The 16,046-nt window shown below is 37.4% G+C and overlaps 1 protein-coding gene across 1 annotated transcript in view; it reads right to left on the bottom strand.

Moving 5' to 3' along the window:
- Positions 1-16,046, bottom strand: part of LOC309716232 (polypeptide N-acetylgalactosaminyltransferase 10-like) — an 88,411-nt gene that overhangs the window by 46,780 nt on the left and 25,585 nt on the right. The window contains exons 2-4 of the mRNA XM_082549910.1: positions 15,844-15,946; positions 11,188-11,326; positions 6,702-6,868 (exon numbers count right to left, since the gene is read on the bottom strand). Coding sequence (XP_082406036.1) covers positions 6,702-6,868; positions 11,188-11,326; positions 15,844-15,946 — 409 coding nt within the window. The remainder of the gene's footprint in view (positions 1-6,701; positions 6,869-11,187; positions 11,327-15,843; positions 15,947-16,046) is intronic.

The following is a 16,046-nucleotide window of genomic DNA, read 5'->3' as shown; positions in this document are numbered from 1 at the left end:
TTTTTGTGGATTAGCATTGTCCTGATGAAATAAGCAGAGCTTATACTAAAGCAAAACAAAAATACCCCCAAAAAAATCAGTGCCGACTGAGGGCCTGACGATCCCGGGCATCCGATTTTGATTTCTGGCCTTGACCCTTGTGTGCAGATATTTCTCCAGATTCTCAGACTCTTTTGCATAAGTCTTCACAATTTTACATTGAAGGACATTATTCAGATATCCTTTAACATTGTTTGGGTGCACATGCAGATTGGTGAACTTCCGCACATCTTTTCTTCAGAGAAAATCTGCCTGTCAAAGATGATCTTTTAGATGAATATTTATATGCTCTGCAAATTACTGCATTTTTTTTATTTTAGTCGCATTTTATACAATTACTGGACTGGACTGGATATACTGGACTGGTAACAATGAGAGGTTGAGAGAGGCAGAGGTTGATTTGCGGGGGGGTCATTTTTGCCCTGTCCTCAACTGAAATCTGAAGAAATGTAAAAAATAGATATAAAAAAATTAAATAAAAAATTAAATTAAATTAAATTAAAAATAAGAAATTCAAGAGAGGAGAGACTGGAGGTTGGCTCCCTCACAATGGGTAAGGCCATATACAAGGAAGGTAACATATGCTTTAGCACAAAATCTGCTTCAGGGCGGAAATTAAGGGAATAAAAAGAAAATGAAGGTGCTGCCTCTTGATGTTTTCACTGCTATTTGATAGCAGGGGGTTATTTCATGGAAATTTACCTTTTCCTTGGAAGGCAGTTAAGTTTTGGCAGTTTCAAAAAAGTGAAATGGTGCTTTCCTTCACCCTCACACCCAATTTCTAACCATACCACTGGAGCTCTTGTTGCTATGATACCTCTCCAACATAAATGCCACCTGACAAAAAGAAGTTATTGTGCCATGAAACAGATGGCAGCTAATGCTGGCGTTAGTGCACAACTCGTGAGAGTTGCTTGGAGGTCTTCTTTTATCCTTTATAACTCTAAATGGAAAAATTTCACAGTGTTAATAGTCCATAAGCTATTTTGATGTCATATGCTGTTTAGTGATTAGATTAGGGTGGACCATTGCAATTTATCAGTTTTCCTGACAATGCTGGAATGAGAATACTGAGCCTGGAATGAGATTATATTTGTTCTATCTACTATAAAAGGCAGAATTAAAAATGAAACTGGTGAATGATGAGGCTCTGTCATATCTTGTAGTGCCTCATAGCAAAATGTTATCCCAATATCATTACTCAAAAAAGTAATTATTACATATATTACACAGAACACTTGTTTTAAAAGTAATACATTTGGGTATTTAATTACTCTCAGGATAAGCTAATTCTTTATACTATTCACTAAATTACTTACTCTGTAAAATGACCTCAACAAACTGCCTTATAATTACCATTTAACAATATAAACCTATAGGCTATGTTCCTACACACAAGTAAAAATCCTTATTCTAATGAGGACACATATATGATTTTTCTCAGTTTCTGTATTACACAAAACCGACAGCACAAAGCAAAGATGAAAACTAGCACAAAGAGACTTCAAAGCGATCACCACAGTGATTCTATTATAGAAACATGAACAGGTAGAAATGGAGCCTGCAGCCTGACTGCTCATCAGTTTGTTACTTGTTGAAGTTAAGTGTCTGGCTGTTGGGCTTCACTCAGCATTCACTCAGCTTTGTCACTCTGGGTTCTTGGCTAGCTTAGCATGCTTTCTAGCTACCTTAGCATGTTTGTGATGGTGCTTACAGGGAACAGAAGTTGTGTAACTCTAACTGTTGTGCAACTGTTTGCATTCTCTTCTTTTTGTGCAATTAAAATAAAAGTAATGTTGATCTCCACGCTGTCCAGCACTTAAGTCTAACATCACTTCTGGGTCCAAACTCCTCTTCAATTCCCAAACTCAAACACTACGCGATCACTGAGACAGAAAAAAAAACAAAAAACCTCTGAATTCTTTCATCTTTAATATATTGATCACTGCGGTTGCTCTACCAAGTGTAACAATAAAGTTTTAACATCCAGGCATCCATGAAAATTTATGAAGTTTAACGATTTAGCTTATTAGTTTCCATCTAAAGATGATATACAACTTCTGACTGAGGGATTTGTGAAAACTAAAACGTACAGCTCTGCTATCACTTTGGACATAAATGAAGACAGAAAACTAAGCAACAGTGATGTTTGTAGGGTTACTGAAGTTAGGCTAGCTAATAATAAGGGTGTGTAAAGTGGTGGCGAGTTAGGATAATATAATAAACACATTAGCATAGTGAAGCTAGAGGATGAATGCTAACTTTTTTGAGCTATGATTAAATGCAATTGCATGGTTCGCATGGCAGGAAAAAGATGCTGAAAACACACCAAATTTCAGTCAGGAGAACTGAAATAGTCCATCCACAATACATTAATATACTGCTGCATGGTTTGAATTACATGCTATGAAAAACTCCTGATCCTCAGCTTCATGTATCCATTCAAATCCTTGCTAGCCTCAGAATGATTCCTTTCTGACCAGTTCAAATATTTAATGTCTGGCAAACCATGAGCAGATGGGCTGTAGTTACTTTGTAGAAGTAACTAAAAACTGGGCTTTAAAACGTACTTTAAATTGATAGTGATGATAATAAAAACCCAGAGAGGCCAACAGTGATCACTGACTACTTTTAGGGCCTTGTTCAGATTAAATAGAACAAGATACAAGCGTTAAAACCCGTTAAAAAGACAACATCCTTAATCCCTAATGAATGCAGTGTAGTTTGGCCCCAGAAGCAGGGATTTTACGTCTTCATTTAACAACTGGATTTTCCTCCTCTGATACACAAACTGAAATCAGATGATTGTAGCCCAAGTGCAAGAACCAATAAGTGGGATTGAAAGGCAAGCAGGCTCCAAGGAACTGGACTACTGGGAACTACTTGTTCTTTGCTGGATTTCAATTATATGACCACGAATTCTTTTACCTTTTACTTCTAGTTTCTTCAAATTATATACATATATAAAATATGAGCTTACCACTCATATTTGAAAACTGGTCAATGCAAAAGTGACTTGGAAGACTGTAAACAACTACAAACATCTGCAGCAGACTGATAAGAGAGCGATAATCTCATGTGGAAAATAAGGCTGAGGGAGATCCTTTAATGATTGCATTAATATAAACTGGGGGTCATTTCTATAATTACAACATGTGTAATCTTACACACCTTGCAGGCAAACTTCAAAGTGTTAAAAATAACTGCCTCCTCATGTTTTAATTTGCCTCAGGATAACTGTTACAAGAAATGCTGGTACAGACTGAAGTAACCACATTAGTATGACTGCAGGCTCTGTAGCTGCCGTTAAGCATAGAGAGGTAACTCGGCATCAACAGAACTCACCTGGAGGGTTTCATACCATCTGTTTGTGAGTGTGTATTTTATACCTTCATGCAGACTGATTGGCTACTATTTGGTGAATGAGAATTAGATCCCCTTGTATTTCCTATCAATTTTCAAAACAGGAAGCCGAAAAAAAAGCTATAAGGATGAGTTAACTTTGCCTTTCTACGCATCTTAAAGTCATACTTGTGCTATATACAACCTCATTAAACCGGCTAAAAACCCTTAAAGTAGCTCAACCTAATTTTTGCAAACTGCTACCAAAAATAGTTTCAGTTTTTAGATAATTGTTATGATTATTTTTAAATGTGTATTATTACTAAAATTATCATTGTTAACCAACAAGTGGACAGAGCTGAACTGTTTTATTCCTTCATTCAGATGAAAATTGGTGATCGGAGAATAACTTCCACATCCTTTCCTCCCACTCAACAAAATCATAAATTATGTATGTGTGTGTTGTTGTAGCCTATGACCCAAACGTGATGGGAAGGATTTGAACATCATTTTAACCTTGTTCAATAATTGCTTTTTTAATTTTACCACACTTAAGTTGGTGAATAAAAAAAGAATATAAAATGAGCAAACCTTGCGTGGGGAGTTTGATGTGAACAGGTATCACACACCCCGGACTGTGATTTGACTCACACTTTTCATTTTTTATTCATTTATTTTGTTTGTGCCTTCTTTAGGAACACTTTCTCTTATTTTTAAGTGCCATGTTTACCACACAAATCCTAAAACTTACTTTATACTCACTTTAACAATAATCAATTGACATTCATCCATACACATGCGATTACAAAACACCTGACGTGGGTATCATTGATTCATCCTCCATTTTTAGTTTGAGTTATTTTTGAGCTTCATAAAATTAATGTGTGAACCAGAAATTAATAACTACCTTATAAGTCTGAACCACACTTACTTCAGACTAAATGACTTTTCCTCTTCCTCCTCTCCATATATATTTTTTTGTATACGAGGGTTTAAAGCTTGACACCGTTTCATGTGTGCACAGAATCGGTCCAGGATTACTCTCTTTGACATTGTAACACTACTCAACCAGAAACCTGAAGCAACTGAAGTTCACTTTGGCCTCATGCCTCTTAAGCCTTAATTGCTGCCAAACTCATTTCTTATCAAATGACAGTAGTGGTTAGAAGGAACGTCAGAGCAGACGGTCTGCAGAGGTTAAAACCCTTCCCCGTGGCTGTGTAATGTTTTCCCATCAATCCTGATGACATGAGTGCTCACACCCATCCCATTTTTTTCCCTTCACAAAACTAAATTTTTTTTGCTTCCCACCTGTCAGGTTGTGTGAGGGGAATGATATAGGACACATTTAAGGTCTTAGCTATTCTATGTTTTGTATGTATCTATTACATCTTTTACTTCAAAGTTTACTTCACTGGATTGTTATAAGTCAATTTAAAATTAAAAACCAATTTACAAGGGCTTCTAAGAGACAGTCTTAATGTACTGCTTCACTTATTCAAAAAAAAATTATCTTATCATATCTTTTTTTCTGAATAGCTGTATCACAACAAAACACCAGTATGGTTTTTATTGTTTAGCCATATGTTTTGGAACACAACTTCAACATGTATCAAAACAAATGGATACTGATCCATCAATAGCTTTATACACAATGGAGTTTGTACAGCTGCGCATCTGTAACATTGATTAGCCAGACTACACCAAAAATAAATAAATAAATAATAAAACCACAGAGGACAGAGGACCTCGTGGAGCGTCTTGTGGGTAGCTTGACCCTGAAAATGGAGTGATTTCAGTTTCTGTTTGCTTTTTGGATGTTCAGCTGCTCTGGCTTCTTAGGTTACAAGGAAACAGCGCAATCACAAATATGTGTGTTGCATTATTTATGAGGACATCTTGATTTTGTTTGAAAAAACATGTTCCTGCCAAACTGAAATTAGGACTACTGATGATTTTGAATGGTTCTAATTATGTGTCATCTTTTGGAAAACTCGAAGGCTTGAAATCCACTCAACATTTAATTTACCTATACAAATATTTGAGCACAATAACACTTTTGATTGAAATGACTTAAGCGTCCAGAAACGTGAACATTGAAATCGTTATTGTTTCCACTCCACTTGGCAGCAGCAGGAGGAGGGTTTAGTCTCGGAGCTCTGATGGGTGGTAACCTTTAAATGAGTCTGAGGCAGCAGAACATCTCATTACCGTGGAGACGAGAGGTAAACACATCCTTCGACGAAGGACCGTGACAAAGAGCGCTAATTAACAAGGAGTTAAACACTTTAAAAGGCCTGATGAAAGAGTGAGAGGAAACACACAGAAATGCATACACAGACACACACACAGACACCTTAATCTATGCGATGATAAGCAGAACACATTTACCGCAAATAGCTGTTGAAGAAACATTCAAAGCCAAATGTATACTGCTAATCCTATGCCAATTATAAGTTTAAATGAAGACATTCTATAAGAATGTAATCACAATCATGTGTTAACCTTATGTTGTACGGGTGAACAGATGTTCATTAGGAACAGGAACTATTCGGTATTTGCTGGGAACTACATCAATGCATAACTGAGGTAGAGTTATGACAGTAGAACAAATACCAAAACACTGTTTGGTTGATCTTTAAGATGGAGTGTCTTGCTCAAGGAAGCTGCTTTGCAGCCTTCAGGATATTATCTGAGAAATATGTGAAAACATAACATTTCAGACAGTTGAGGGATATCGTGATCTCTAACCATCTCATCTAACCAGCATCTTTATCATCTGCTTTATCATCTTTATCATCTGGCCTTTCAAAGAAGGCTAGTTGGTGTGCACACTCTGACCAAAAATACAGAAAAGTTATAAGAAAGTATCTGTTACATATAGTCTAGAAAAAGGAACTGGGGACAACATCTCGACTCGATACTCCCATTCATGTGTTAAAAAAGGTGAAAGATTGTATGTAAACTCCCAAGTTCCATGTTTCATTCCCATGCAGACAAGTAAGATTGAGGGTAGGCTTTTTACCAGATTAGCAACTTTTACAGACATCTTTTCATAGACAGATTTTTCTCTTCAGTTCTAGAAATATTTCCGGGTTTTCTATTATTTTTTCCATGTGGCACCAGGCAGGTTTCTAGAGCTTTTTTTCTCTAAAAGAAAATGAAACCTTCATTAAAATACTGCATTTACTGCACGTGTGAGAAATATGTAAGAAACAAAGTCAGAAAGAGGGCAAATCCTTTCCCACAGCACGGTATATCGGGCTTTTACAGCTTAGTGTTCTTTGTAACCTTTCAGAGTTTAGAGAAGCTCTCACTACCTTTGTCACTGAAGTCATCCACCAGTATGACCTCTGTGATGAGCTGCGGGGGAGAGCGGTTGAGCACACTGTGAACAGTCCTTAGCAGAGATGACCAGCCCTCATTGTGGAAAGGGATGATGATACTGGTGTTGGGAAGCTTTTCTGCATACAGCTTCTGTCTGCAGCTAGACACACACACACGTACACAGACAAAATAGAAATAGATGTAGCACACTTGCAAATACATATATAAACACAGCGTATTCAAGAAAGGACAAGAGCATCTTATTCATATCCTGCATACTGCCTTTTTCTTTTTCTTGCACACTTGTCTCTTCAGTACATCTCAGGTCACAAAGAACATGTATATATATCAGCACTCAAATGAATGTGTATGGGCATGGTGAGCAGATGGCAGCTCTACTCATTTCACTGAAATACAGGTGCAATTTTCTCTGAAAGCTCAACTCAATTCCCTTTCTATCATCTGCTATTACAGAGACAATTGCATTTGTTCACCTCTTAGTAAGAAGAAAACAAAGAACAGCAGAAAACAATTTCAAGGACTGCTTTCCAATACACTCCGGACATAGTAGTGGTGGACAAGCAGACGAAGACGACCACAGTGATAGACGTAGCAATACCGAAAAACAGCAACATCAGGAAGAAGGAACACGAAAAGCTGGAAAAGTACCAAGGGCTCAGAGAAGAGCTCGAGAAGATGTGGAGGGCGAAGGTAACAGTGGTCCCAGTGGTATCAAAGCACTCTATGGAGTGACCGCAAAGCTAGACGAGTGGCTCCAGCAGATCCCAGGAACAACATCCGAGACCTCTTTTATGGTTGAATGTCCCTTAGTAAGGAGGCAAGTTTTGTCCAAAACCCGACATTTTTGCTAGCCATCAACAAGCTGGCATAATTCTGTCTGAATATTTGGCCACTCTTCTTTTCAGAATTGGTAGATTATTTAAATTTGAGGTTGGAGCTTTGAGAAGAGCATTCTAGAAGTGTAATAATAATAATAATAATGTACACTTTTATTGATCCCCGTGGGGAAATTCTTCTCTGCATTTAACCCATTCACTCAGTGAAGCAGTGGGCAGCCACCAGTGCAGCGCCCGGGGAGCAGCGTGTGGGGATGGTACCTTGCTCAAGGGTACCTCAGGGTAGCCGTTCAGGGGATTCGAACCCCTGACCTTCCGATCATGGGGCAACCGCTTTACCTACTGAGCTATCCCTGCCCCACTTTTTTTTTTTTTTTTTTTTTTAATAATGTGCAATGCTAGCCTGCAAGAATTTGAAGGCAGTCATTTATTATTCCATTTATGCAATGTACCAGCACTACTGGGTGACAATTTGCAGAGTTCTGGAAGTCTTCCCAGACATAGTGACACATCCACATAACCTGTAACCTGTACTCATCAGTTGTTTGAACTGATGAGCTTGGAATCAGCAGTTGTTTAAAAATGTCTTGAAAAGACCTTCCAACCTCATGTAAATTCACAATTCTCCTTCTTAGATCTTCACTGAGTTCCTTTCGCTTTCTCATTGTTCGAAGTATTAGTCAATCCAGTGAGAACTATCAAACAAGTCCTTATCATGCTTTCAAAGACAAATTAGTTTTTATGGTCATGATCATGATCACTAAGGGGATGTTAATAGGCTTTGGCCTTATCAAAAACACTGTAGAACTTTCAGCACTATTTAATTAAACATTGAAGTGAAATAAAAGTGTCTAAATTCTTTTACATTTAACAGAAAAATGAGACATCAGTCTATATTGTTACAAAACTAATCTTAATTTTGAGTTTTTCTTTTGGAATACTTTAACTGCTGAGTTTAACAGGTTTTAGTCTTTGAAAGAAAAGGGAAACAAAAGACCTAAAGTCATATCATGTGGAACACACAGTATGAATAGGGAAAAACAAGGCTGTGTTCCACTGCCTGTCAGTAATTTTACCAGCCTTGTTTAGTCAGTGAAACAGAAGCATTAAGAACTAGAAACCTTTCCTTTAACATACCAAGCAGTGACTGTGCAAGTACAATAGTTAGGCACTGTGACAGGAACGCTTTAAGTTAGTTACATCTAATAGATTGTGATGAAGCCGGAGCCTCACAAAAGTGACCGGCTGAGCGAATCTGACTATATTCACATGTTTATTTTGTGTTCTTCTTCTTTTTTTTGACAGAGAAACTTCAAAGTAAATTTCATGTCTCTACTGTTAAACTTCATCCATCCAATAAGAGCTTCTTTCATCAGCTCAGATTTACAAACATCGAAAATTTGGTCTGCCGTTGGTCTTCAGGAGGTATTGTGGACTTTACATCAGAGATTGTAGTGTTATATTCATTTTTTCACATTTACTTTCATGATGTTTTAAAAGTGCAACCATCATTTTAGATCAATTGTTTTTGAAGCTTTTTGGTTAAAGCCAATGATCTAATCTTTAATTGAGAGTTGCATAAAAAAAGGTTACAAATTTGTTCTCATCATGTATATTTACATGGTTGTCATGTGTTCCAAGGTAGTCATGTGATCAAAGAGAATAAACTGGAGCTAGGATGACAGCTTTGTGACATTTTCTAAAGCAAAGACCTTCAGATATGCTGCTAAATACATACTTAATTACTCGTGTCAAGAATGTCACCGACACGTTCCTCCTGTATCAGGGACAGTTGAACTTAGAGCAGTTATCAGCTGGCAACATGTGCTCTGACGATGGGCTGCAGCTTCCATCTTGTGCATTAGCATCGCAGCAAGAGGCAGGACCCCTGCAGAGGTGTTAATCATAAGAGGACAGTTATATTCCTGCTCTGACAGAGAGAAAGTGTAAGTGTGTAGTGAACTGTGTCAGTCGATCAATGTCTGTGTTGAACATCAGCCTGCGTGTTATTCATTCAAATAAGAACACTGGGAGACAGGCAGGCTGACTGATCGACAGGCAGCTGGCCGACGAATCTTAACAAACCTTGTCCAATTCCACAAGGGGAAGGAGTAAGTGTGTGCTTCAATTAAATCTTTTCAGTGTGCAGAAATCGAATGTGTCAGTCTCAGGTCTGGGACTGGGTGACTCTGGGGCAGTGACAACATGCCAATCACTAAGAGGCAGATGGTGCCTATAGGGCAGACCAGGTGGAGGGGTTGGGTACAGGTGTGTCTGTCTGATTGGTCACACAGGAGTGATGAATGATGGCAGCCAGTTGGAGCAGCACCAGTAATCAATGACACTCCTTCATTTAAGATATTACCATGCTAATAATTCAATTACAGCCCCACGAAACCAAGATGACTGCAGCAGCTGTCATGTAAACACCTGAAGTTTTTATGACCTTCCTAAATCTAAACACACTTCAAACATAGTGATTTCAAATCGGAAGAGAGTGTTCATAGGTATGAAAGTAACTGTGAATAGTATCAGACTAAATGTGGTCGCTCAGAATACAGAATAAGTACCTGTGTAAGGTGTACCTTTACTCGTTCTTTCTTTGTGTAGATCCACACCAGTTGGATTTGGAAATAAAGTGCATACTTGCATAAGAAATTAGCTTACTATGCGGGGATGTTTTGTGATGATAGATTCACGTTTAGTATAAGCAGGAAAACACAGGTCATCACAAGAGATGTGGCAGGTCAAGGAAAGAACGGCTTCTACAAACACTAAAAGAAAGAAACAGTCCTTGTGGAAAGCAGCTTTGAAAGCTTCCTTTCAAAGCTGCTTTCCACATGAAGGAGGAGGAAGGGTCAAGAGTCAGTGGAAAGTTCTCGTCAGGTAAAAGCAAAGCTGTGATTAAAGGTCTTTCACAATGCCAGTCTATGCTTGAAGGAAGCACACAGTTCACAGGAGTCTGGACAGGTTCTTGTTTCTTTCTCTCTCTTTTTTTAAATTCCACTTTTTTCTTGGTGTACCAAAGCCCCAGAAGTAATCCCTGACAAACACTAAACCAAACATGCTCCCTGTGACCTGCTGTTCCTGAGAAGATGAATTGATTCTTTGGGCTTTATTAAATAGGTCAAAATGTTGGCTTCTTATAAACACTTCTGGCGAGACACCAGTTCAAATAATCCATGCAGTGGCATCTGTCATATCTAATCGTAGACATGCATGTCAGTAACACATAATCATTTTCAGGCTCCTCTTGGACTTGAAGGCATTATAAAAATGGAGGAAAAAACACATTATGTTCAAAATTGTTCTTCATTTTCCAAAGTTTCATTGTAGATTTGATACAAGAGGCCCACAAGGTGAGTAATGAGGGCACACATGCTGATTTAACTCTGAACAATTTAGCCTTCAATTCTAAAAGAAAATATTGCTTGCTTTTGCTTATTTTCAGAACCCAGTCTAAAAGAAATGGACATTCATGGAAAAACAACATTTGAATGGAGAGGATGACTACATCAGAAATCCAAAGTATTCAATAAAAACTCAGAAGATTCGATTTCTGGCTTTGGAGTGCATCCATTTACCTGAAGTGCACACAGACACACACAGACACGCAACTCACTTTTCATGGCGGATGTCAGGGAGAGAGCGGTTGAGAGAGATTCGGTCGCTGACATAAATGTTGAAGCCGTTTTCCCTGTAGGCTTGGTCGACTCTGTCATTTTCTGTCAGAGGGAACGGCTTCCCCTGCTCACCATTACCTATCAAACACACATGTATAGGTCAACAAATAAAGAGAAGAAAAAATAACACATTAAAAACGAAAACACCACAAACACAGAAGAGAAGTCCAACTCGGTACCTCGAACATGAAACCTCTCAAACAGTTAGCAACCAATTCAGCACATACCTGTCACTCAAAGTGTCCATGTCCAAGTCATAACTTTTCATTTTAAAGGATAAGTTGTTTTTTTTAACCTCCTAAGACCCGAACTCTTCCACGGCATGCACTTTTAATTTCTCTTTGATATTTGGGCTGATTGGGACCTGATGAATGTAAAAACAAAGCATTACCAGATTTTTTTTTTACCTAATTTTTGTTTCTAAGAAAAATGAGAGCTACATATGAGGATATTCGTTTAAAATTTCGATAGAACAGTAGCAGTATAATGTCCTCGTAAGTGGATATCAGGCCCTTGTAGAGCAAAATTGAGTATTTTGGTCTAAATAACCCAAAATGTGATGTCCACATATGTGGACGCCAGGTCCTAGGAGGTTAAAATATCATGCACAGTTGACATAAAAAGGGGAGATTTTTTCTAACAATCAAAATCACCTTTTATAAGATCTAACTAGGCTGTAAACATGTTTATTTCTGCTTTCAAGTTCAGCATTTTAATATATGGTTCTCTAAGACTGGACTTACTTTTGCAGCTAGCCTCAAGTGGTCGTTTAAGTACTTCCAAAATTTAAGTTGTCAAGGTTTATATTTGAAGAATATACATCACTATAGGATTGAGATCTATAAGGTCTATTTATTAATATATATGAGGTACGCAACTCTGAAAGATATTCTTAATAGATAACCAGAACTGTGTTGTTTCTTTGGCTTTAAAGGAGGTTTTTTTCCCTGTTTCTTGGTTATTCAAATCATTTGAATGACAAACATATATGTATATATGCACACACACACTTGTATTTTTTTTTCAACACTTGATTTTCCAGCTTGTAACAATAATGTCTGTCTATGTCAGTGTTATCATTTATGTTGTTGAACAACTAGGACAAACAAGTATATATTTGTGTATTAAAGAAAGTAGATTAATATCAGACATGAAGGTAAAATCAAAGTGTTTAACACTTTGCAAAGTATTAAAACTTGAACTAAATTTTTAATATTGATGGGAAGACAGCAAGATGTGCTAAAGCTTAAGCCCACACAAAGAACCTAGCAGCTACATTTAAAAAATGATTTGGTACAAGTGAATTCAGAATTACAGTCATCAAAATATAAATAAATGGTAAGCATAATCATTGCATTCGTCTTAGCCTGAAATATACTCAAACCAGGCTCAGCAATCCTGCATAATTAAAAAAACAAAAAACAAACCAAAAACACACATGAGAAATATTCTGCAGTGTCTATTCGTATCTTTCTGCAGAAAATACTTTCTTGCATTTTGGGGACTAAAGTGGCAGAACTACCTAAATAAAACTGTAGAAATTATCTGCCATCCAAACATAAAGAAATGTACAGTATTTTCTGAATGTCATCTGTACAGCAGTGATAAGGTTTACTATATCATATTCACCATATTATATGCCCAAGGCATAATGTTTGCAAAGTAAACAAAAGAAGAAAGAACATCGGCACAAAAGTCAAACAGGAAAAAAAAATACAGATTCAGCCTCAGAAAGCATCATATTCAGCAGAAATCCACTGAGATCCAACAGTATCTACAGTCATATTGCATTAGGCTTTCCATCTACTCCTCATCAAGTTTGAAAAAATCGTTTTAGCTAAAGTTGTTTGGAGAGCAAGGAGTTTGGATTGCTTCAATTCAATTTAAATTCATTTAAATTCAATTAAATGGTAGAAATGGGGATGACATTTGTTCTGTTGCACCTAATTAATGAGTGGCTAATTATTCGTACTGATGATGTTAGCACCTTGAGTGAAGTGAGTGAAGAAGCACGTAGCCGACATTTATTCAGCATAACTTGGGTCTGCAAAGAAAAATGCAACTCTAACTTGCTGAATCATTTCCAGACGTGGACACTCTCCTCATATTTCATTGTTTATAATTTAAAGAATTTCCAAAGTATGAGAAAAATGCATATTTTCGCCTTGTGTGTTCCCACGTAATAGTCTTCAATTTGAATATAATTAGTTCATGGCTGTTGTGTTGACAAGGTGCAACAAGCTGTCAATATCGGCTAATCAGTTAATTGTTTAGAGTATGACACATCAAGTGTTTGTACAGTAACTATATAATACATATATTCAGCACATAGTTCAGATGTTTGACATGAACACATACTTGTGTGCCTAATCGTATTCTGTAATCTTTATCAATGCACAAACATTGTGAAGCTTAAGCTCATATCAAAAGTGCATCAAATTACACTGTGCTGCTTGTTTCATTAGCCACTTATCAATGCTCTCCACAAAAATATACACACAGGCGCACAGACGCTCTATAGTCAGAGAAGAGCAACAAATTAAACTGAACTGCCTTGTTCCATTAGGCAGAAATGATCTGTCTATATTCCTGAAGGTAACAACTGTGGAAAATAACTCCTCACTTTAATGGCTCATTTCAGCGATAAACCCTCTTCTACCTAGTTCTGTACTTTTCCCGGTTATTAGAAAGATCTTTGAAATTGGGATTTCTAGCCTTCCTCAGGCAAATACAAACCACACAGAGACAAATTATTTTTTAATATTTTTTGGGGGGTTGTTTTGTGTGGTCTTTCTGGCATCAGATTTATCGTTTTCATTACTTTCATTATGTTAGCAAATACAGTCACTCAGCTGATCATGGGTCTGCGCTAAGGAGAAGAAGCAAAAAGAAGAAATAGATGGAAGAAAATTGGAAGTGTATTATTCTCTGTTTTAATATTGGTCTTTATTTATTGAGAATTTACATATGAGCTGAAAAAAAAGAGCGTGAATGAGTGACTTGAATGCAATAATGTCAAGCATTGATTGCAAACACTCTGAAGGGTTTCCATTGTATAAGAAGCTTTAATGTGCCCTCCTAAATTGTGCACATATAAGAAGAGGACATTCATGGGGTTCACTAATGTTGCTTGCAGAACAAGGCACATGAAAGGTTTGAAAATCATCTGTTGGATCTCTTCTTAGGGTACAGTATATCCAAGGACTTTAAGATCTTTTGGTCATGTTCAAGAGTTATGGGAAGGTGGAGCATGAGATGTAGTGTCAGCAATGACACAGGCGCTGTAGTGGTCATTAAGATTATAGGAGAGTTGAGCTGAAAAGCAAAGCTTTTGTTTTGTAAATCTACATTTAAACTATATGTAGTAATGAGCTATGGTTAGTGGCCAAAACAATGATATCCAGGATCTCAAATTTCCTCTCTAAGACATCTGGGCTAAGCCTTAGAAATAGTGTGAAGAGTTCAGACACCAAGAGAGAGTAAAGTTGGTTCAGCCTGAACCAACTGAGATCTAATCTAATCACGGTGCCTCCTGAGCACCTTCCTGTGAAGGTTTTCTGGGGATACCTAGCTGAGAGAAAATCTAAGGTAGACCCAGAACTCACCGAGGGGATTATTTATCTCATCTAGCCTGAGAGCATCTCAAGCATTCTCCAGGAGGGACTGAAAAGCCCTGATGGGAAGAAGGATATCTGCAAACCTTTCTTAGCCTGCAATTTCATACCCGACTTTGCATAAACCGAAGAAAAAAAAAACAGATATAATTAATCTTTTCTTGATCAATATGAAGCACCACATGTCTGTAGGCCAACCAGCTCGAATAAATCACACACACTTGATAATAGGGATGCTGTGCTTTTCTGAGGGACGAACTTAACTGATCTAGCTCCCACGTTTTCTTTTCATGCCCATATTATACATCAGATTGCACCTTTATGTCATTCTTTCCTTAAAAATATGAAAGTGCAAGGATTTTCTATTCATTAAAGCTTCAGAATGTATAGACATTTTCCTCAGTGTTAGAACCGTATCAACAATGGCATGTATGAGTTTTAAGCTTGTAGACTAGATGTTTGAAGGTTAACCAGATGCATCTGAGATGTTAGGATGTTTACATTTGTCTTTATTATCAATGCTGTTTTCTCCAAGCTGTTGAAGAGCATCACTGTCTATTGAGAAAATTAATGACTCATTAAATCTTTAAACAAGGGTACCTGAAAAAGCTGAACTCACTTTGCATATTTCTAATTTCTCTATATGCTTTAATGTGGTAGTTCAAACAAGGCTCAAACAACTAATTTTCTTCCATAATAACTACAATGTAATTCTATAAAAAGATTTCAAAAGGGATGATAATCTATGTTTCCCACTCGAGGTCTTGTTGTACAAGATTAACTGTGTTTAATAATGAACTCAGAACAGCACTTAGAGCATTGATTCGCACTGGTTCTGAGAATGAGTGAGAAATCCACTTCGAGGGAATTAAGAGAAAAGCAGCACAACTTTAGAGTTTTAGTGTATGTGTGTGTGGCCTTCTGCTAAAACAGAGCAGATGTTCTGAAAAACAGCAGCATCAGCAAAAAGTTTGTACCTACCCATGCGTGCAGCATCTCTCCTTATTGCCTCGTAGTCGTGCCAGTCGATCCGCCGCACACCGTCAAGTCCCACCTGAGTGACCTTACGCAGCTGGTTCAACCACTGCAGTGGTACAAAAAAACATAAAAGCCTTTAAGACTTGCGTCACAACTTTTCAGCTAAACTTACCATGTGGATGTCAAGTTTTTATCACTTACAAATG

Source organism: Aulonocara stuartgranti, assembly GCF_965226115.1.
Source record: "Aulonocara stuartgranti genome assembly, chromosome: 10".
In the NCBI taxonomy this organism is placed as follows: Eukaryota; Metazoa; Chordata; class Actinopteri; order Cichliformes; family Cichlidae; genus Aulonocara; species Aulonocara stuartgranti.
Note: the sequence above shows the minus strand (reverse complement) of the source record. Positions and strands in the feature narration are given on the sequence as shown.